General features: G+C 43.4%; 1 protein-coding gene and 1 long non-coding RNA gene across 10 annotated transcripts in view; one reads left to right on the top strand and one right to left on the bottom strand.

Moving 5' to 3' along the window:
- ENAH (ENAH actin regulator) overlaps nt 1-3,872 on the bottom strand; it is a 100,769-nt gene extending 96,897 nt beyond the window's left edge. For 6 of the 8 annotated variants that reach the window (XM_069800043.1, XM_069800045.1, XM_069800048.1 and 3 more), the window contains exon 1: nt 3,814-3,872. In XM_069800043.1, the coding sequence (XP_069656144.1) occupies nt 3,814-3,857 (44 nt within the window). In that variant the 5' untranslated portion in view covers nt 3,858-3,872. Of the gene's footprint in view, nt 1-1,332; nt 1,538-2,349; nt 2,588-3,813 lie in introns of those variants that run through there. The other 2 variants (XM_069800044.1, XM_069800046.1) reach the window with 2 other exon arrangements.
- On the top strand, nt 2,866-7,420 carry LOC138688546 (uncharacterized). Of its 2 annotated transcripts, none has more exons than XR_011327408.1 (2): nt 2,866-3,390; nt 5,140-7,420. It is a non-coding gene; the product is annotated as an uncharacterized lncRNA (long non-coding RNA). The 2 variants fall into 2 exon arrangements; XR_011327409.1 differs by having other exon boundaries at nt 3,554-7,420.
- Nucleotides 7,421-21,311: the final 13,891 nt, after the last annotated feature.

Raw genomic sequence — 21,311 nt, 5'->3', positions numbered from 1 at the left:
AAAAAGTATGTTTTTAGTATTAACTGGTAAGATTTAACATCACCTGCAAACAGAGGAGCTGTATATGAAATGCTGGTCACTTGTCCCATGCACCTTGTCACTCCTCCCCCATCACAACTCGCCTTGACCAGCAAATACATTAAAAGACATTGCCCGAACAAAACACAGCATGAAGATACTGTTTAAACATGTTTCAGAAATATACCATCAATCGTAGTCTAAACAAGTCCAAAGAGAGAGCGTGCAGTGAAAGCTTGCCATCATACTGGAGTCGGACCAATTAAACAAAACTGAGTCAATTTAATAGCGCCTCTATAGAAAGAAAATACTTCTTTAACCACATAATTTTCTTAGCCTGTGTAGTTTAATTGGTACAGTTTGCTTCTTTTTTTGAAAGGCTTGGAACTGAGCATTCTTGAAGTCAGATTTCTTTGATATACCCAATGATCCCTCAGAGCGACCATCCAACTTGCAACTACATCTCCCTCTTACCAGCTTAACGCTCTGCACTCACGAGCAGGTAGAAAGTTTCAGACGTATAATATATTCATTTGCCTATATTTACTAAATGCTTCAAGTCAACTATTCAAACATCTAAATAAGCAACCTAAGGGTAGGTTCAACCTAGACACTTTCCTGTTATGCTGGTTAAGAGAAATATTTGTGCTCCCTCCAAGCTGGCAGAAGTCCTAGCACACAGTTACATCAGCAAAAGAGCAATCTTGCTGGTATAGCTTACTTCACTCTGCATCACCTGCACAATTAAAGCACTTTTGGCCAGTAAGAAAACCAAATTTACATGGGGCTTCTCAAAATATTTATGCCAACTCTTGCTAGATTAACAGGGCTCATTGTGTTAAAGACTGTCAAGATAATTAAAAAAAAAAAAAAAAAGCCTCTGTTTAAGGGACCTGGATATGTACTGCAAGTTTTCAGAGTTGTAACTTTTTCTTCGCAGGGTATCTGGCTTCTACATGAGCAACATGAATAAGTGAAAATAAATTATCACAAGACAAAACAAAGCTTAAAATAACATAGGACATAAATACCTACAGTTAACAAAGAAAACTAGAGGGAAATACAGGAACACGATTCTAAACAAACCAGCAGGGAGACTGTTCCCATGTTTCCGGCTACAATGCTACCCTCTCCATTGAAGGTGCACACACACGGGGTGGGGGGAACCCTTGAAGTTCAAAAAATGTAATTAGGATTTTTCCTGTAATTTACAGAGAATTCTAATGCCTCATCAGTTTTACGCAGCAGAGGAATTTGCTGATTTTCATCATAGAGATCTTGCCGAGCTATTCTCCAAAGGACCTCACGACTTACAGTCGTCTTTAAGACAAAGAAGGTTCAAATCCAACTGCAAGGCAGACAATATCTTCCAGTGGGAGGAGAAAAAAAAAAAAAAAAAAGAGTAACTCGGTTCCCCGGTTAAGTGAGGGACAGGCCTACAGGGAGCACACCGTCCCCCAACAGACAGACCAGCGCTCGGGCTACCGAGCCGCATTTCTCACCGGGTCCTGCACCAATCCAGAAAGAAGATTATGGAAACAGAACAGGCACTAAAAAGAGCTCGGGGGGAGGGCGGGCCAGGGAGGCAGAAAATCGCCTTCAAATGAATGAGCCGGCGGGGAGCGGGAGTCCCCGGCGGGAAGGCGGGCGGGGGGGAACCCACCTCCCTCCCTCCTTCCCTCCCTCCTGCCCGGCCCGCAGCCCGTCCACCTCTGTGTTTACATCCGAAACCTCCAAACGCGACACTTTCCCGGCTGCCGAGAGGGGGATCCCCCCCCACCCCGCCCCGCCGCCTCTTTATTGATTACACAGGGAAAAGCCCAGCTGCTGCTGCAATGCAACACCCGCCGGTTAAGGCGGAGGGAAAGGGGGGGAAATAAAAAAAAATTATTTAAAAAAAAAAAAAAAAACCACCGGGAGAGAAAGAAAGGAGACGGGCGACCGGGGCTCACGCCGCGCCCAGCCCGGGGGAGGCGCCGGAGCGGGGCCGCCCCCCCCCCCCTCCCGCCCCGGCCCGGGCCCCGCTGCCGCCCCCCGATCGCAACTTCGCCGCCGCGGGGGACGGGGACGGCGGGGCCGCCCCTCCCCCACCCGCCACTAACAATGGGCCCCTCCCCCACCGCGGGGCTCCCCTCAGCTAAGCCCCCTCCCCCTCCGCCGGCCGACCGCCCCCCCCCCCCTCCGCCACCCGCCCCGTTCACGGCTGTGGACCGTTAGAGGCGAAGGGCACGGAGCTTCCCCACCACCACCACCACCACCACCACCACCACCACGACACCCCCCCCCCCCCCCCGCCCCGGCGGCCCGCCCGCTCCGGGGCCGGCCCCTCACCTCATGGTGCTGCCCGGGGTCGGGGAGCCGCTCCCGGCTTCCTCGCTCGCTCCGCTCTCTCTCCCCCGCTCCGCTCCTCGCCGCTCCGCAGGGGCCGGCGCGTCAACGGACAGCGAGGACCCCCGGCCGCCAGCGCCTCCCCGCCCGTCTCCGCCGCTCCCTCCGCCGCCGGGCCGGGCCAGACCACCGCGGGGAGCCGGGGGGTGGGAGGGGACCGAGAGAGGTGGGGGAAAGGGGCGGGGAGGAGCGAACCAACGCGCGGGAAGGGCGGGGGGGGAGGAGGAGGAGGAGGAGAATGGGCGGGCGGGGAGCGCGGGGAGCGCGGGGGAGGCCGGAGACACCGGCGGGGCTGAGGGAGCGGCGGCGGGCGGGGGGCGCGGCGGCGGCGCGCAGGGGACGCGGCGGCAGGGGCGGGAGGAAGGGGCGGGTCGCGGAGGCCGCGCCCACCGCCGCCGCGCTGCCGCCCGTGCGGGTGAATGGGGCTCGGCGGCCCCGCGCGGGGGCGGGGGAGGGAGGGAGCGTCCTCAGGTGAGGCGCCGGCGGCGGCGGCGGCGGCGCCCCGGGGAGCGCTCCTCAGCGCGGCCTCGGGTAGGCGGCGGTCGCCCGCCCGCTCAGCGGCCCCGTGTCATTGTCCTGCGGGGCCGGCGGCGGGGCAGGGCAGGGCACGGCACCGCGGCGAGACCCTGGTCCCGGCCCGCCCCTCGGGCCAGGGGAAGCGGAACCGGGCCCGCCTCGGGTGGGCCCCGCCTAGGGAGTCGTGCCGTGACCCGGAGCCCGGGAGACGCCCCGGAGCGGCGGGGGGGGGGGGGCTGCGCTCCCGGCCGGCGGAGCTCGGCGCTTGGCGGGTCTCCGGGCTGGCCAAGGCCGGTGGCGAAGCCCTGCACCGGCAGACCCTTCCCCTTCCTCACCCCGGCCCCTCCGCTCCCTGCAGCGGGGTCTGTGCCCCCCAAGTAACCTGCGCTCGGTACAGTGGTGACACTGGGGTCTGCCTGCGGGAAAGTAAACACGTAGCCCTCGCAGCCCGCTGCGTGAGCTCGGCAGGTAAATTTACTCGGGGTTTGCGTGGCTCTTCCGTTGCCTCTCCGTGCCCTCAGAAGCGCGGGGCCCGAGACGCGTGGTCAGGAGTACGGGAGCGTTACTTCAGCTTTACGTCTTCCCATAGCCCCACGTCTGTGCTAAATACAGATTTACGTTTTGCTCTTAGTACTCCCAGCGGATCCAGCACACGGTATGCGTAACTTTAACCCAGCTCCTGCTCAGCTCATCTCTGTCAAGGACCGAGCACCCGTTCTCTTTCGTCCCCGTTAACGGCAGTGATGAGCAAGTATCTTTGCGATTTACCGGTGACGCTAAGGCATCTTAGTGCTTTTGCATCTCTGATTTCATTTTTCCCTAACAAATACCAGTGTTTATGTATTCCTTATATTTTTCTGATCTAGGTTTCACACATTTGATGTTTTTTACCATGAATCCCAGGTATTTGACGCTATGCAGACAACCTCTTCCATGATCAGTATGGCATCTGAGGCAGGGTCATCCACTGTCGATTAATGGTGTCAGTAACGCAGCAAGAGAGGAGCTAGTCAATGGAAAAAATGGTCAATTGTTAGAAAATACTAATTCAGGAAAAAGGACAGGCTCTGAAACTGGAGCTCAGGAATAACAGTTTAGTAAGAAAACTAACATGTTTTTACTGGCAGAGGGATGATGTCAATGAAAATGTTGCAGTAGAGGTGAATCACAAAATGCAGATGAGTAATCAGAAGAAAAGCAGCAGCATACTCTTAAAAATTAAGTGGGTACTTGTGACAACAATGTAAACGCAGTCTGAAGAAGGGGACACAACTGAACCTGGTAAATAAATTCACCTTAATTGCTTCCAGCAAATACTGAGGACTCTAATGACTGATGGTGGACCTCAGTTCTTAAGGAATCACAACTTCCCTAAGATCTAGGCTTCCCATCACCAGAACACCCTCCAAATAAAAGGTTTGAAGAGAAAGCCATTCTGACAGTGAAAAGTATCTTGAAGGCAGCCAAATATAAATGTTAAGATCTGTATCTAACTGTATCTATATAGATACATCTAAGATATATATCTGATGGGCTTCAGCAGATAAAGCAGTAGAAGGAATAGCAGAGACAGTCAGAAGGAGTTCAGTTGTTCTATACCAGAAAAAATCAGGATCATAATGTGACTGTTCTGATAGGACTATTTGGTCATGTTTGTCAGATCTAAAAGAAGTTTGACTGTGACAGGTATATAAAAACCACTGAAAGTATGCCTGGGCTACAAGTCTGCCCGAGAGGGAATGAAGATAGCCAGAAGCTGTTATTCCCGCAAAATAACTATTATCGTTATTTGTGTTATATTACTTGGTGTTCTTAGCCAAATCAGATATGGTCATAGCTGGATTTCTCAAGACATACTCTGTGGTACAATAGAATTTGTAAAAATGCCAGAAGAATCATTTTGCATGCTGGCATCGCAGATGTCACCAAGTGCAAAGTCATTCTGGACGCTAGCTTAGTCAAAAATCCCATTGAATTGATCTGTAACAAAATACTAAAATCTGCAGTAACTCATATTAGCAGTTACATGAGAAGGAAGGGAGCCAAGATGATATAGGGCAGAAATCAATTATAAATGTTGAGTGCCTTTTTCTTTCCAGGTCAATTTAGCGATGTTATTGTCAAGAAATTAAAGTAGTCTAGCAGAAGAATGAGTTAGTGTCTTGTACATGTTTATGATACTGAATTATGCATTGAGAAATCTGTAATCTCTTGTAGCGGGCCCGCCTGTTCTCAAGCTGTAATCATTCAATGTGTCCAAGTCACTTTGTGCGATTCTGCCGTTATCTTTCTCGCTGACGGGATCCTCCAGCGGCACAGCATGGGTGTTAATGCTCTCCGCATCACCTCCCACCTCTCTCCCTTCTCTGGCAATGACAAAAACAATGTGGCAGAAAGCCTTCATAGCTGGTGGTGTCACGCTAATAACCGGAGGCCCTTGACAATTTAGGAGGCAGAGCCATGTAATGGCTCTTCTAACCTGTGTCCGAGGACTGTGTTCATGCCCTCCTTCCTCTGGATCCAAGCAGCTCAGAATACCCCAAAGCCACTTCGCATCCCTCCCTCTTGCATTTTCTGCTGCTCAGCTGCAACTGAGGACTGGAGTTCAGATGTTTCCAAAGGCTAAGCCAGCTCAGGTTGAGCAGCATGGTGTGCCTCCTCTCCAAACAACCCGACTAATGAAGGCTTTTTGAATGCTAGAGAAATGGCTCACCCAGGCATAAACCAGAAGAGAATGTGTTTCTGTTTAGTATCAACCAGATGCAAGAGGCTTGGCAGGCTACTGCTGAGCAAACCCAGCCGACTCCATCGCATCTCATCAGCATGGATCACCCTTAATACAGGGTCATGAGGAGGATGCATGACTAATGTTCTGGACACATTCAGAGAATCCAAAAGCTTCAAAAAGCAGAGTAATCCTTCCTCTCACAGTGAGGTTTCCCCCATCATCTCTGAAACAACCTCCCGCTTTGCAGTCTTTGTTTCTTTGGAAAGTCTGTTTGTATTTAAGAGGAAAAAGTAGCTGAGATCTTCATATATCTCACTACAGTCAGTGTCCTAGGACAGCAGCACTTATACAAGATCATTTTGGCCTTCTCTGATGATCTGTAAATAGCATAATGCAGGATACACAGTCGGAGAGGTTTCTGGAGTGGGGGGAAGTGGGTTTTTCTGGTGGTTTTGGTTTTTTGAAGGTTATTGTTCTTTTTACTTAATGTGTCTAGAGTTTGGGCTTTGAATATGTAGGAAAAGATTTTTTTATTCACTTCTTTGGATTATTTTCCATAGAACTAGTATAGAAAGAAAATGCAATTTACTATACAATAGAAGTGAGAGAATTGCGACAACAAAGCGTGAGCTTTCTCTCTGGTTATAGTGAAGGGCTTTCCAAAAATGGTGGGCTAAAAGAAAATGGCTCTGACAGTGTGTTCCTGTTAGCATCTAAGATTATCAAAACAGAATTGAATTAAGTAATTTAATATATTATTCTCATCACTTATTATGTTAATCTAATTTATAAATACATCTTTTGCTCTGGACCAGACACAGAGCTGACGCCTGAACCAATTCCATGAGGTCATGGTTAGCTGAACAAGATGAGGATCAGACTACTATATAGATAGTTAAAATATACTGGCTAGTATAATTCTTCCTGTCCTCTTCTTTCTTTCCCTTGCCCCCAAGTCATTTTCAATTTCAGGTTGCCATGAGTCAGCCGACTGCTGAAGTGTTGCATAGCAGACCATTAAAGGAAATGCTTTCAACCAAAAGTCTTTAGCTTTATTTTATTCATGAAATTATGCAGTATTTCTCAACCGTCTTCTGAGGGAGGGGGAGTAAACTATCTCTAAAATTCTTTAAGAATGCTAAAATAAACAGTTATTGGCATGACTCAGCAGATAACGACAACAATCTCCAGGAAGGGCTTTTCCTAATGGAATAATATTTTTGTTTTGTTGTAAAAAAGGCAAAACAACATCACCAGAAAAGGAAGCAAAACTTGCTATCAAACGCAGTCCTTTGACTCCCGAATGTGAAGCTCGGTCTTCCTACCAGCGTACCGTGCTTCTTGTTATACAAGTAAACAATTCGTAGATCTTACATCAAGCACCTCCAAAGAGGAATGAAAACAACAGCTGAAGCATTCCACTGTGCGTCTTTCCACCAAGGTTCCTAATAGTGCCCCTCGTACTGTCAAATAGCATCAGCAAATCTAACCACAAGCCTCTGTAGACGTGAGTCTGGAGTATGGTATGTGTCTTTCAGTCTGTTCCCAGTAGACTCAAATATTTAAGTGAAAATTCCTTGAATAAAAATGGATTGTTTTTTTCCCCCTAGATTTATCATGAAAAGAATTTGTATTGTGCTGCAGGCTATTCAGTGAGGGCTGAAGTCTCTTTTTGTGTAAATACTGTTTATCAAGTGTAAATCAATGCATTGTGTATTAAGTGTAAAAATGCTTTTCTGACACTCAGATAAATTATGATTGTTGTTTTGACCCTTGTCTTTCATTCACCTCCACTCAGTTGCTGACTTTTGTGGTTTCTGAGGTGACATGTTGATTTAGGACCACTGCGATAGACCAATCTCATCTCTTACTTTCCATCTCATTTTATACTCTTATCCCCTAATGGTCTTATTTGCCACCAGTCTGCATTCTTCTTATGCATTACCAATAAAATTTATTCATTATGTTCTTTGCTCTCCCTTGCTAATGTCTTAGAACATATTGTACTCTGCTGCTTTATCTTATGCTGGAGGAAAGTCCAGGCACAAAGCTGGCCCAAGATTTGGTTAAGATTCTTTTGAGCCATCTTTTCTTACAACTCCAGATGATTTATGTTTTAAGTTCCTCAACCACAGCCAAGGATTTGGGCCATTATTAATTAGTTATTATTAGTAATTGTTAAGTGCCTACAGTGCACTTGTAGCATTAAAAAAGGGCAGGCTTCTTGCCTGAAAGAGCTATTGCTCTAAGAGGATGTCTACACTGCAGTCTCCCATATCTGAGCTAGCTTTAAAATACTTAGCTCAGTTAGCTGGTATTAGTTATCTGGTACATTCTAGCTGAAACCACATTGAGCTCTGCAAGCAGCTGCTCATCTCACTCCTCGGCCCCAACACCGGCAGAGATTTGGCTTTACCAGAGCATGTTCGCTGCACCATACCCCTTCATTCTGTCTGAGTTTAGGTAGACAGATGCCAAAGGAGGTGGTATAGCCTTTCCGTTGGAAGCCTGTACCAAATTTCACCAATTTAAAGCTACCTTGTGCTTTGCAATTTATCTTTTAACGGACAAAAAAACCCACCCCAAAAACCCACAAGCAATTGCAAAACATGTTGTGAAACCCTGGGAATATTCTACTGTGACTCCATTGCAAATATGTTCTGTCTTTTGACTGTCTTTCTCCTTTCTCCTCCCTTCTATTTTAGATGACTGACAACACGCTTACTATTGCTGGTTAGTTTCCATTCACTGCAAAGTTGGAATAACTTACGATGAAAGTACTGTCCCAGTTATAGATGAATGACAACGCTTTTACTATAGCTGGTTAGTTTCCACTGACTGCAAAGTTGGAATAACTTGCAGTAAAAATAATGTCCCGATTATACATGAATGACAACACTTTTGCTATTGTGAGTGAGCACCTGTGGACTGCAAAGCTGGAAGTAACTTACAATACAAATATTGTTCCAATAAAGGTAGAAGCTTAGCAAGATGATGATAACCTCTTTAGTCCTTTCCAGCACTGCAGATTTTGCTTTCTGGCAATAGCTATAGCCAACTCCATAATTTGGATTTCAAATTTAGTAAGTGATAAATCATGCATGAGACCCAAAATATACAAAGCAGCAGTTGCAAAAATATTCTTCTTCAGTATTTTAGAAAGAACATCACAAAAATGTTTGCCAAATGAATTAATGTTTCTATAAAAAGACATGCGAAGAAATGAGCTCTTAAGAGATTACAACACTAACACATGCCATTATTATTACTATAACTAGTTAGCAACAATTTCAAAATTAAGATATACTCTATAAAATCAATGAGAAGGAGTTCCTTGCAACTGGCTCTAAGTCACACTTCCAGCAGTAGGGATCTCTATCTCAACAATAATCACTCTCTCTGCTGAGTATTTATTCTCCACTTCCTGTTAGTTTAGCTCCCATGTTTCACAAATACAACCATATAAACAGTGACGGATTTTCTCCTGCTCCTTCCAGCTTCAGACAGAACAAAACTGTCTCTCATCCTATTTCCTATTTCACAGGTTTTTTTCTAAACAACTCACACTGATTGTTTGCCACTGACTGGCATGGTGCAGTCAGGAATTTAGGTACTATGGTCAACTGACTGCTTTCCAAGCATACCACTTATTAAGACGTACTGCTGGAGAGTCTACATACAAAAAATAAAGGTTTTCACAGGAATATGGCCTTTTTCAAATGTTTGCTGAATGCTGGGGGTTTCTAACTGGCTAGTAAGAAAGCATTGCTCTTCTGGAGAACATAAATAAATAGAGGTAGGAAAAGACCAATAAAGAAATGTTCCTCACTAGACTGTTTCTAGAGTTTTGTTTAAAAAACAACCTTATACTATCTGTAATACATTCCACTGTCAGGGAGCTCTTCTTTGTAAAACTTTCCTTGTTTCTCTTAGGCTTACTATGCTTAGAAAAATTCTACCTTCCCTGTCTTTTCCTCCTCCAAATAGCTGTAAATTTTATCATGGGCTTCTTCAGACATCAGCTATCCCTAAAAGATCAACTGCTCTGTGTCACTAAACAAGCTTTTTCAATGTTCCCATAGCTCAGTTTCTCAAAAGCTTCCTCAAAGCCATTTTGTGGCTTTGTTCTATGCTCCCTCCAACATTTCTAGTCCTGGGTGCACAAAACTAATGTCTTTCTTCAAGGTGCAGCCAACTGCTCTTTGCTTCTGAACATGGAAATGGAAATCATATTTCACGACACTATTTCCACAAGGGTTGTTGTCACTCTGAAAGATTCTGTGGATTTATAATAAAAACCAGGTAGCACCAACTGTGTGAAGACAGAGTGATTTATAACCCTAAGGGATGCTCAGACAATCATTTTATTTAATTGTCATGACTGGCTGAACATTTCTAACCTTCTAATTGTGAACAGGGGTTGCCTTGTGCAGCGAAATGACTCTTACAACAATGAACCATTCATTCTGCTGTGACTACACCAGTGGGTGGAGGGGAAGTGCCAGCTTTGTAATGTTTGAAATTATTATTATTATTAAAACAACCGTACGACTAGGATATTGACATATCTGCAAGTAAATAAAAAGCCTTCCATCTCTTACCTGTTCATGGTTTAGAACAACCCTAAGCTGGTAGCAATCATAACCATTAGCATCTGATAGGGTTGGTGTACTCATAAAATCATCAGTAATATGACCTGATGTGATGGTAAAAGAACATGCTCAGACAAAAAAACGCTAGAAAGATCAGAAGCCTGTCCCTTTCCACAAGAGGTGACTGATAGGGTGAAAAAATGCAGATGCGAATGAGAAGTGATGCAAGATTTGCAAGCCTGTTCCTAAAACCCAGCAGCAAGGGAAATCCTTGTGTGATCCTTTGAAGCAACAGCTGAGAACAAGAGCAGGAAAAGAAGTGTTATTTTAGCAAAAAGGTGGTGAGATTATAATGAAAAAAAATTTATAAAAGCCTATAGGAATTAATCAGCATTTTTTCCTGAGGAAAAAAAACAATATATGGATCTACAAAGGCAGGGAATGTTGTTGGTTTTTAAAGAAATACCATATAATAGTGTTTCATAGACCATTATTCTAAGCCTGATCCCAGAGAAAATGTAATACCAAAGTCAGTCTGCCTTTGTAGAGGTGGGCTTTGCATTTACCATTTTAATTTTTGTTTCAAATCCAAAGGCGGCCAGCCATTTATTCCAATAAAGCTGCTATGCATCACCCTTCCATCTCTTAACTTCATCATGGAAGCTCAACAGAAGTTTTAAAAAAGACACATTACAAGGTTCGTGTGACAAAAATCGTTGTTCACTTCATGTGCTTCTCCACAATCTGGAATAGATAGTGTGTTTGGAGGACAGCTGAAAGGGGAGATGTGCCCCCCATCCCACGAAAGTGCAGGGATTCCTGCTTCCTAATGGTCCTTTCGGGTTGACTGTGCTTGTGGTAACTCAAAGCAGACTGGAAGCTGCTGCAGGCTATGCTTGGGAAGGGAGAGGAGCTAGCTAAAGCACAAGAGATGAACTAGCCCAAGGAATCCTAAGGGCATTTTACACATGAATCAGATCATATTAGGTCAAAGTGCATCACTAGAAGTGATTCCATCAAACCTGAACAAAATGAGACTAAAAGCATTGCTTTTGAATCCTTGACTGATTTGTACGGAGATGTAGGAAATTTCACCCTAATAAACAAATACTGGTTGCACTCCTATGTTAACTAAGAAAGAGGTGTTCTTGCCTCCACTTACATATGGATCACTGAGGAAAGCCCAAAGTGGATTATTTTTTCAGGAAGATCAGCCTGGTGTGGACTGGAGGAAGGTCTCAGACATAGGAGCTCTGCTTGAGCACAGCTCAATCAAGGAATTTACTCTACAAAGCTCTTCATTTGTAGTATTTTCAGGCAAATTTTTGAATGGATCTTTTAACTCATAGAAATAAGCAAATTATCCTCATTATCTCTGCATTACAGTCTCACCCATGACAACGTAATGCTGGTTTATATGCTACACAAGCATCTGAGCATGTTGCTTTCTGTGTGAGCTGGACCTTTAGCACATGCAAATCAGATGAGACTCTGACCCACATAAGCTGTGATCTTACAACAGGGCATTTCCTCTTCCCTTCAGTTTCAAACATAGCAGCTCGTATTTTCATTTACATGAAGATCTTTTATATCATTTGCATCTGAATTTTATGCTATAATTAAGTTCCCTTTGCACAGAAAAAGTGGTTCAAAATGCATTAATTAATTACATTAAAGAAGCACATAGGAGACTGCCTTGCAGTTTTTGTTCTTCCTCTAAGAATTGTTAGCTGTAATTCATAAGATTGCTCAGCTTCATAAGCATTTCTCCCTCAAATTTTCTTTCACCTTTTGCACATCTTACTGGTTTCTGTGAGAGCTCTCCAGCAGCCACAAATGTGTTTCTGTTCCTATACCCTACTATGTACGTTTGCTAAATCCTTTACAACAGGTTTTCCTCAAAAGCTAAGAACTTTCCATAACCTAGTTTTTACCTATCAAGTTCTGCAGACGTACTCTCCTGAGATGCTGACCTCACTCGTTTAATGATTTCTGTCCAGCTACTGCATTCTTACAGCAACTGTACGAAGGAGTTCTGACTGACTGTAAGAACCAGGGAAAGGCTTGTCTAAGTGTATTCAGAGGACTTAAATGTAAAAGCAGAGCATCCACAAGGCAATTAAAAAAAGATTCATCTTAACTGTCCAGTATTGCATCTTCATTGTCTCTTCTCCTGTTATTACATAAAGAAACTCTTTGTTTAATGTTAAATTTATTATTACAGCTGTGAAATTGGATAAGAATTTTAGATGGGTACAGAAACCACAGAGTAATTGCACAGCAGTGATCATTAGTAGGGGAAGACAGAAAGGAATGCTTAGTTGGGAACAGTGGTCTTCCAGAATTCATCAAAATGCCAAGATTTCTGAATATTCACCTCAAAAGATAGAATTTTTGCCTCTGTCTCACTTTACCATGGCTTCATCCAAATGGGAGTATCATGCAGAATTCTGCTTTGCTGGTTTCTGGTGTCTTTAGCAGGATGGAAATAAATGATGAAGAATCCCTGTGCTCACCAAAAATAGATCATTTGCAAAGCTGACTGGGAATCTTTGTACATGAAAAGGGAAGGGTTAGAAGTTATGACCACATGAAACACAAATCATAATCCATGTTCAGAATACATGGCTAGTAGAGCTGACCCAAAAGGCTGGAGCGATGGATCTGCTAATGCTATATACTGTGTTCTCCCTCTGCACTGCCTGTTAAGCTCCTCTATGATGGAAGGAAAGATCTTGGCAGTCTTTGGTTTCATGCTTGTCATTACCATGACACTCCCATACGTTCCCTTCAGCATTGTATATGTCTTCCTTTACCTCTCAGCAGCAGTAACATCAGTTACTCAACAGGAAACGTCTCGAAATAAGCCTTTCATTTGAAGAGTCTGCCAAAATGAATACACTTTTAGAAATAGACAACTGATCTCATAAACAGAAATAAATCTAAAATTAACTGAAAGCAAAATCACATGTTTCCCCCCCTACGCCCCCACCCAGGTCTCTGGGTGTTGGGAATCTTAAGCTGTACTCTCCATTCTGAAACTAAATTAGACTCGCAGTCTGAAAACTAACCTCAGACTCAAACTTCGGTGGAGCGGCTTGAAATGATACATTCTATACTTAGATATAAATGCACAACTTTAGACTCATCTGTACTCATAAGTTGTTTCCTAGAAACAAAATCTTATGATTCCAATTAAATTAGATTGTATATTTTAATTAATTCTCTAATCTTTCTCTGGAAGCAAATCATCAAATAGAAGAGGCATCTGCACCGTTCTAAGTGACTTAAATAGAAATAATGAATGCACAAACTTTGGGTTGATTGGACACCTGCATTATTTCTCATTGAGAAAAATAATATATCTATCCACAAGCAAATTTTGGGAAGAGAGAGAGAGTGGTAATTTCATTAACAAAGCATTAGGAAAAGAGTGGGCTAGGATTACACACGTTTAGTAGGAAGAACCTCTACTCCATGCACTGTTAGGGCTTCACTTTGAAGACTGAAATGAAACAGCAACAGTTTGTTTCTTTCAGAGATTTCTGTAATAGAGGAGAAGGTAGGATCCGGTCCATGTATCTAGCTATAGACTACCTAGGAATCCTTCTGAAGAAAATACACCAGGAATTGTGTTTGCCACCTTTATTCCTTCTGACTGAAATAATCCCACTGAAATCTGTTTCTTTTTTGTTCCAGAGAGAATGGGTTTACGTTTTATTAAAAGGATAATACTATTGTTACGCGTAGAAAGCAAGAAGCCTTTCCAAAAAAGGTACCTTGAACTAATTTTTACAGAATACAGACCATTTACTTCACAAAATTAATCTCTTGTACTTGGAATTTCATGTACAAAATGCAAACCTCATGAATGATTCCCATAAGGATTCATTTAACAGGCTTCATTATGTGGAAAGGGTATAAAGCAACTGAAGACCTAAAATGGCTGCTCGGCATTATGTTGTTCTGTGGCTGCTAGCATGATTTACAACTATGCATTTTCTGCTCTTGTTTCTTTAGCTTAGTGCTGAATTATAAATGAACAACCGGATCCTGGGATTCTTCTTCTAGTTCGAAAATAAAATTAACCTGATCGAGGGACAATTTTTTAACACAGTAAGTCAATGAATTCGTTATAAGGAAATGCATTATTTGGAGAAAAAGACCCCAACCCCTCTCAGACCTTTCAGTTTTGCTCTTAAATTAAGAGTAAAGAAAGCTAGATGTAAAACCAGACCACATAATTACATGTAAGCTGGTTTGATGCAGTTCAAGTAACTGTGTGGATAAGCAATTCACAATGCTTTGTGTGAACAAATATTTAAGCAACTAAAAGGCAACTAGTATGCTTTGGCTTGATTTGAACATACACATGCAGTAAATTTGTCTGCTGACGTAGGTCTTTGACAACACGTGCAATCTGCAAAATCACCTTCAGTCTTCCTGACAATATGGATCTTTCTGTCTGCTTAACAGTTGTGGTCCATATCTGTTATTAAATAATGTACACAAATGCTGCAATCCTCTCCCACAAACGAATCATAAATAATTACTGAGCATTTTTTTTAATAGATGATGCAAGCCCCTGCCTCAGGGACTTGCTGTCTACCTCAATAATGGGCTAAAAAGATTGAAAATAATACACAATACCAGAAATTAGGGGGGGTCTGGCACTGTTCAATACTAAAGGCTGGAGAGAAGACATTGGTGTGAAGGAAGACGAGACAGAACTGTGAAGTTCAAAGTCAAAAGGACATTAGCGCTAAAAAGCCATCAAAGTTTTTACTTTCATACTGGATGCAACCTCCAGACCTGCTGGGGGGAGAATCGCCTCCGTGCACGTAGCCAGTCCTTGCTGTATTTCTAGCTCTGTCATAGCTAGACCTGAATTTTTTAAATTAAATGGATGCGTATCTAGGTAGGTCCCACTATTCTAAGAGATGCTCATGTGCTTTGTGGTTGCAGGTGCCCAGATGGGCACACAGATTGTCCCTGTGCCTTTTCAAAAAGCCCAGTGTGTGGCCGTGCCGGTCTCTGTGGGCCAGTCCCAGGGGCCAGGGCAAGAGTCTGCACGGGCTCTTTGCATCCTCTGACCACAGCCACCAAAATAGCTCTCGGTTTGTCAACCACCGCCCTGGGGAACAGGGAAGGTTCTTCAGCTCTCTCCTTGTGTTATAGGCCTGGATTAGGCTGATCTGGCCTTATTTTTTTGTAAATAAGGCACCAGGATCTGCCAGAAACATTCCTCTCATTTTATCTGATCTCATAAGAATTATTTTTAGTAAGAACTGGTTTGCCCTGAAAGAAAGCTATTCTCTAAAAAAAGCTTTGTACACTTAAGACATATGGGACAGAAGGAAGCCTGCATCTAGCATTACATTTTTTTACAGTCACCAGAAAAACCCTGAAATTGCCCTTTTTAGCAAACAGGAAAGATAAATGGGTTGGTTCTGAATGGAAAATAATAGATATGCCTTGTGCCATTCTTGACAACCTTTTCTGAAGTCTCATTAGCTCAAAGAACATGTGCACAACTCCTACCTCTTTTTATAAGACAGTTACACAGGTATAATTCCACCGAAATAACAGCTGAATAGCTGTAGTAGAATGGGAGCTATTTCTGTCACGTCTCTTACAAAAATTAATTGAAATAAATACTTTACAGCAGCAGCAACATCAGCCAGTTCCCCTTTTTGACAAGCTTACAAGCACTGCAGACATTGCTTAGGGTCATCATACTCTGTATTTTGGTACACAGACTTAGTGAATGGCATGCATGATATGCTTACTAAGCTACTTTGGATAAACATGGAAAAAATCTAGTGGTGTAGTTGTCACAGACCAGAATGGTTTCATGTGCTATCTGATTTGAAGGGAGATTCCTTTGCTATGTGTCATTTACCTATTATACATTGCTGTTGCTCAGTATTTCATAACCATTAATTCTTTGGATGCCCGCACTGAGATTGTTATATACATATATGCATAAAAAAATGAGAACCGTGCGTTCTTACGTGATGTGACATTATAGTCCACAAACAGCTTTATTGCTCTTTACCATGTTTGGGAACAGAGGGAAAGGGATGCCAATGACGTATGTCTCACGTTAGAACAATTTCCTTTTCACACTTGGAAAACAGAGCTCCTCTCTTTTACATACATTTTATATACACACGCATAGCCTTGGGACGTCAGGATCTGAGAAAAAAACCTCTTATGTTTCATATGTAAATCAGTGACAGCCGTGGTCATGTGCTAATGATAAATAAGCTGGTGAGGTGAAGTCAGCAAAAAACTGTCATGAATTAGTTTTTAATTTCATTTCTTAAGCCACGATCCTGCAAGTCATAAGGATCTTTGAGTAGGTTGGGCTCTGTCATGCATTAATTAACTGTTGGCATAACTGATACAACAGCAAACAGCATCCGGGATCGTAAACGCCTTTGGGAAAAGAACTGTGTCTCGCCAGTGTATAGCACTAGGAGACCTCGCTGCTGACTCCCTTTCCTGGCACACCTGTAATGCACATGTTATGCTTCAGTTACTGTTAATTCATGAACTCTGTTGACACCACGGGAAGAAAATTATGATATTTAGCGTACGATGGGAATTCAGGGTAACGCAGGATCTGTTCCTCCCTCCCGTTCCCCCTGTGGTACGCCTAAACCACCCTCTGATGCCTCTGTGCCTCCATTTGTGCCTGCGTGGTAACAAATTCCCTGTCTTAGGAAGGCTGAGAGACTGTAAATGTGTTTAAGGTGAACCGAGGTCTTCGGCTGCAATTTTCAAAGTAGACGTAGCTATTTTGTAAATTAGGTTGTGACATTATGGATAATAAAGATAAGGCTTCCTGTAGCTGAGGTTTTTACACTCTCCATTTAAGTCACTGTTTTCTAGCTGAATTACAGTATTACAATATTAGCAAGTACTAACTATGATGGCTGAAAGTTACCATGCTGGGTATCCACCTCATCTGAATACTTTTGGATAATTCTAGCCACAGTAACCCAGGCAAGAAAGAAGGATATCGTTTTGCCTTAAAAACATTCACATCCTTTTCTGCAGGAATCCTAGCCCATCCTTATTCTGAAGGAGGAAAGGATCATGAGCGCTGATATGAAGGAGGCACCTTTTGCTGTTCATACCGCGAGCCTCCGAGTTTGGCCAAACCTCTGAAAATTGTTTTGCACTCGTTCAGTCAAGAACGGACAGGCTCGGATTAAACTCGTGTGGCATGGCAGAGAGCTGGGTGGGAAAGCAGGGGGAGCAGCCCCATGTTGAGGTACCAGGGGGTACCTGGAGTACCAGGGACTGACCCATGGACCTTGGAAGCAGGGGAGCCTAGGACATGGGCTAGGAGAAGGAGCTCCTGGCAGCTGGAACGTGACAATGGGGATGACTAAAATGTGAAGCTGAAAAGAGACTAAGACACAGGGATGGAGACAAGGAAAGGTAAGGGTAAGAGGGGGAGAAATTGGGACTGTGAGAAGGAAAAGCTAGAGTGCCTAGGAGCTGAACACTTCACAGTTGGGTTAAGAGCTGACTCTGTGCCTAGGTGTGTTCCTCCCAGAATCTGGAATAGAAGCCAGCATTTCTGACTTGCAGTATTTTTCTATTTTCCCACTGAGATCCATTAAAAAAGTGAACGCCCTGTCTCCTTGCAGCTTGCACAGAGGATGATACACTTCTACATAGTAAGAGTTGTCTGTGGACCTCTGCTTCAACCTGGATCTGGAATTCCAGCCCTTGCAATGAAACAAAGGGAACTAAATATGGTAACACGTGAAAGGACATCAACTTTCCTCCCTTCAAAAGCTAAGAAATTCTTTTATATATATGTGTGTGTGTATATATATATATACACACATAAACTAATTTCAAGGGCACTTGTAATGTCGATGCATTCAGAAAATAAGAAACAAAAGAATACAAGAATTGGAGTTCAACCCTTGCTCATCTGCTTTGACCACTTCCATTTTCATACAGTCTATTTATGCCACCTCATGCAGAGGTTCCTCCAAGTCATCTGGTGCACAAGAATTACTTCAACCTTTTATTATTAGCATTAGTAAGTATTCATGTGGTGGTAGTCCCTAAGTCGGTGGGTGTTGTGTAAGCACAGAGGAGAGCCAGTCTCTTCATGGACAACTTTGCAATCTAAAGAATCTGGACTGTAATTCCATAGCTGGAACTTTTCGCTGCAGTGCTCAGATTGAATTCAACCGAGCCCAAGCTTATCTCGCTAGTCTTCCTTCTCCTCTTTCTTTTATTTTTTCTTCACTCCTTAGGCTTTTATTTCTTGTTTGTTTGTTTGTTTCACACTTTTTCTATAAAAATGAGAGCATTCTGTATTTCTCCATCCCTGTTTTCTTTTTCACCTCCTCTCTTTCTGTGCTTCTTTCCCACAATTAGTTCACTTTTTTTTTCCTTCTTCATTTTTATTTCCCTCTTCTGTCACAAGGAATGAAGCATGGGCCTGGATCTTGCATTATCTTTGTAATTATTTGAACCTGTATTACGTCTTCAGACCACCTCTATAGTCACGAGAGTTAAAACTTGATTTTTTTTTTTTTTTGTTATTTTTTTGATAAAAACTGATTCTGGGCAGATTCCAACTATGATATCAGTCCTGTAACATTTGCCTGAGTTTGCTGACATCCTGAAAGAATGATCTCAGGAGGTGTATTCTCCTGGCTGAAAGGGCCATCAACGGCACATCACAGTCAGTCATTAGCCTGCCCACAGCTGATTATTTTGGGAGTTGGATGGTGCAAGGGGAGAGAACGAAACCCCCCAAGAGGCAAGATCTGGAAATGGCTGGAAGAAAGATGTGCAGGGGGAATAAGGGATAAGCAGAAGATCTGAGGAGGAAAAGATCCCAGAGGCAGAAGTGGCAGTAGCCTAGAGGAGAGATTTTCTTAGTGTGATGGAGAACAGGAAAATAAGTACTGATTAAATTTTAGTTACAACATAATTTGAATCTATGAACAAACCTCCTGGTGATATCGGGATGAGATCCAGTGATAACTGGAGAGATTATAATGAAACACGATAGCCAGCCTTCTTTTCTCCTCAGCTGTGCTCTGTCATCTTCCTTATCCATCCCGATTTTCCCTGCCTAGGCCTGCCCAGCTCCTGCGGAAGTTAACAGGAGCTTTGCCATTGACTCCAGGAGGAGCATAGTTGCAGATTACTGTAAATTGAGGCCAGCCTTGGCAATGTGCTCACAGAAGGGCCAGTTTCACATCAGGAAGCAGGGGATGTTTCACTGACAGTGTTAATGCACTGCGGAGCAATAAAACTACCAGGTTCTGGCATATTATGGAGCAACATGACAAAAACTGCAGAATCCACAATATTATCGTACCCACAGTCTTCCATTGGCCCTAATTATAGTTCTGTTGCTAAAGCTATATAATTTGATTTTCAACAGCACACCAAAAAGGCAGGAGCTCAGCAGTTCCCAGAGCGATTGCACACAGTTTGCTGGACAAATGTATTTTGCTCCTAGTCAGAGTTAAGGTAATAATGAATTAAGAAATTAGATGTCTAAACATTGGGTCTCTGGCTGGCCTAAAGGACAAGAACTAACAGCAGTTAGTTAGGGCTGGCATGCCTGTATCTTTGAACTCCAAATGTTTAAAGCTAATGATAGCTTTTTACTCTAATGGCAGGTGGTAGATCCAGTGGAGGCCATAATGTCCTTGCACTTTTATTCTGTGTGTAATTCTCATATCTTCAGAGATAATGAAAGGCCTAAGCACCATTGGTGTGGTGGCACTTGGCCCTTGTGCATATGAATATAAAAGCACACACCTGTTTCTGCTTATCCCCATATTTGTCTCACTTGATTTATCTGTTGCTGTTTTGAAAGCAATTTTATAACTCGGTGTCCATTGTTTGCTCATCCTCTGTCCTTTCTGCTCTGACTGCCCAGTTGGTGGCAAAGCAGCATTAGCTGTCACTAGGACCTGGTCTGACATCAGTGAGCCATTTCACAGAAGATACTAAACTGCGTTAGCTGGTAACACAATCAAACCCCATCCAGACAGCATTGCAACTACTGACACACGGCTGAAAGTTTCTGTTTCCCACTGCAAAAGCCCCAACTCATCCAGTGGCTCTCTCAGGTTTTTCCTTTCTAATGAAGCAAATTAGCAGAACCCAGACTGTAGCTTGAAGCGAGAGAAAAATATTTGTTAGGAAAGATGTCGAGTTGTAGCTCTCCAATTAATTATCATTTTACTCATCATATGAATTCTTGGTTGGCTCTTAAAGCATTTTGCCCTTTTCTTGTTTCTATACATGTGGGTTTTTGTTCATTTTGCTATTCAAGTCCCTAACCTCTTTCTTGCCTAATTTGCTGCTGCCACACAGTTGTCCTACACCGGTGAGCTGATGCCTCCCCCACCACTGACAGATGAGTATTGCTGTGGTAGCATCAAGAGCTGCCACCCTTGGCTGCTCCATTCTTCTAACGTAGGTTTCCACCTGACAACCAAGTGCGCGGCAGGAAGCCTGTGCTTCCACCTCCACGGTGGAATCCGTCACAATCCAGTTTAAAATCCAGCTGAGGTGAATGTAAGTAGACAACCAGGCTTTCCACGAAGAAACTGAAGTGTGACGTACTCTTTTCTGCCAACGTCGCTCGGGTGGCGATAACCTCCAGCAGAGCAGCGGGGTGGGAAGCCTGGGGCAGCAACTTCTGTAGTTGCTGCAACAAAATTCACCAGAGCTCATCTCTCAAAATGGAATAATGCTCTTAGCATTAGTGGGAATCGGGCATCCTCTGACGAAAGTGAAAAGTGGCAAGGGACGTGATTTCAGATTGTTACTGATTTTGTTTTGCTTTCAAAGGCAGCATGACTAAAATTTGGATTCTAATTATCTGCCCTTTTTTTTAAGTAGCAGTGCCTAACTAATTCCCATCGGTGATATCCCTAAGATCAGAAGCAAAGCTGTCTCTAAAATATATTTTTTCAATTCCAAGACACTCATATAAGAACAGTGACCAAGATGAATCAGTTCTATGGTGCTCTCATTCTGTGTTTAATAATAAAATAAAACCA

This window comes from Haliaeetus albicilla, chromosome 13 (assembly GCF_947461875.1).
Source record: "Haliaeetus albicilla chromosome 13, bHalAlb1.1, whole genome shotgun sequence".
NCBI classification, from domain to species: domain Eukaryota; kingdom Metazoa; phylum Chordata; class Aves; order Accipitriformes; family Accipitridae; genus Haliaeetus; species Haliaeetus albicilla.
The sequence above is the reverse complement of the archived record's forward strand: the minus strand, read 5'-3'. Positions and strand labels throughout refer to the sequence as shown.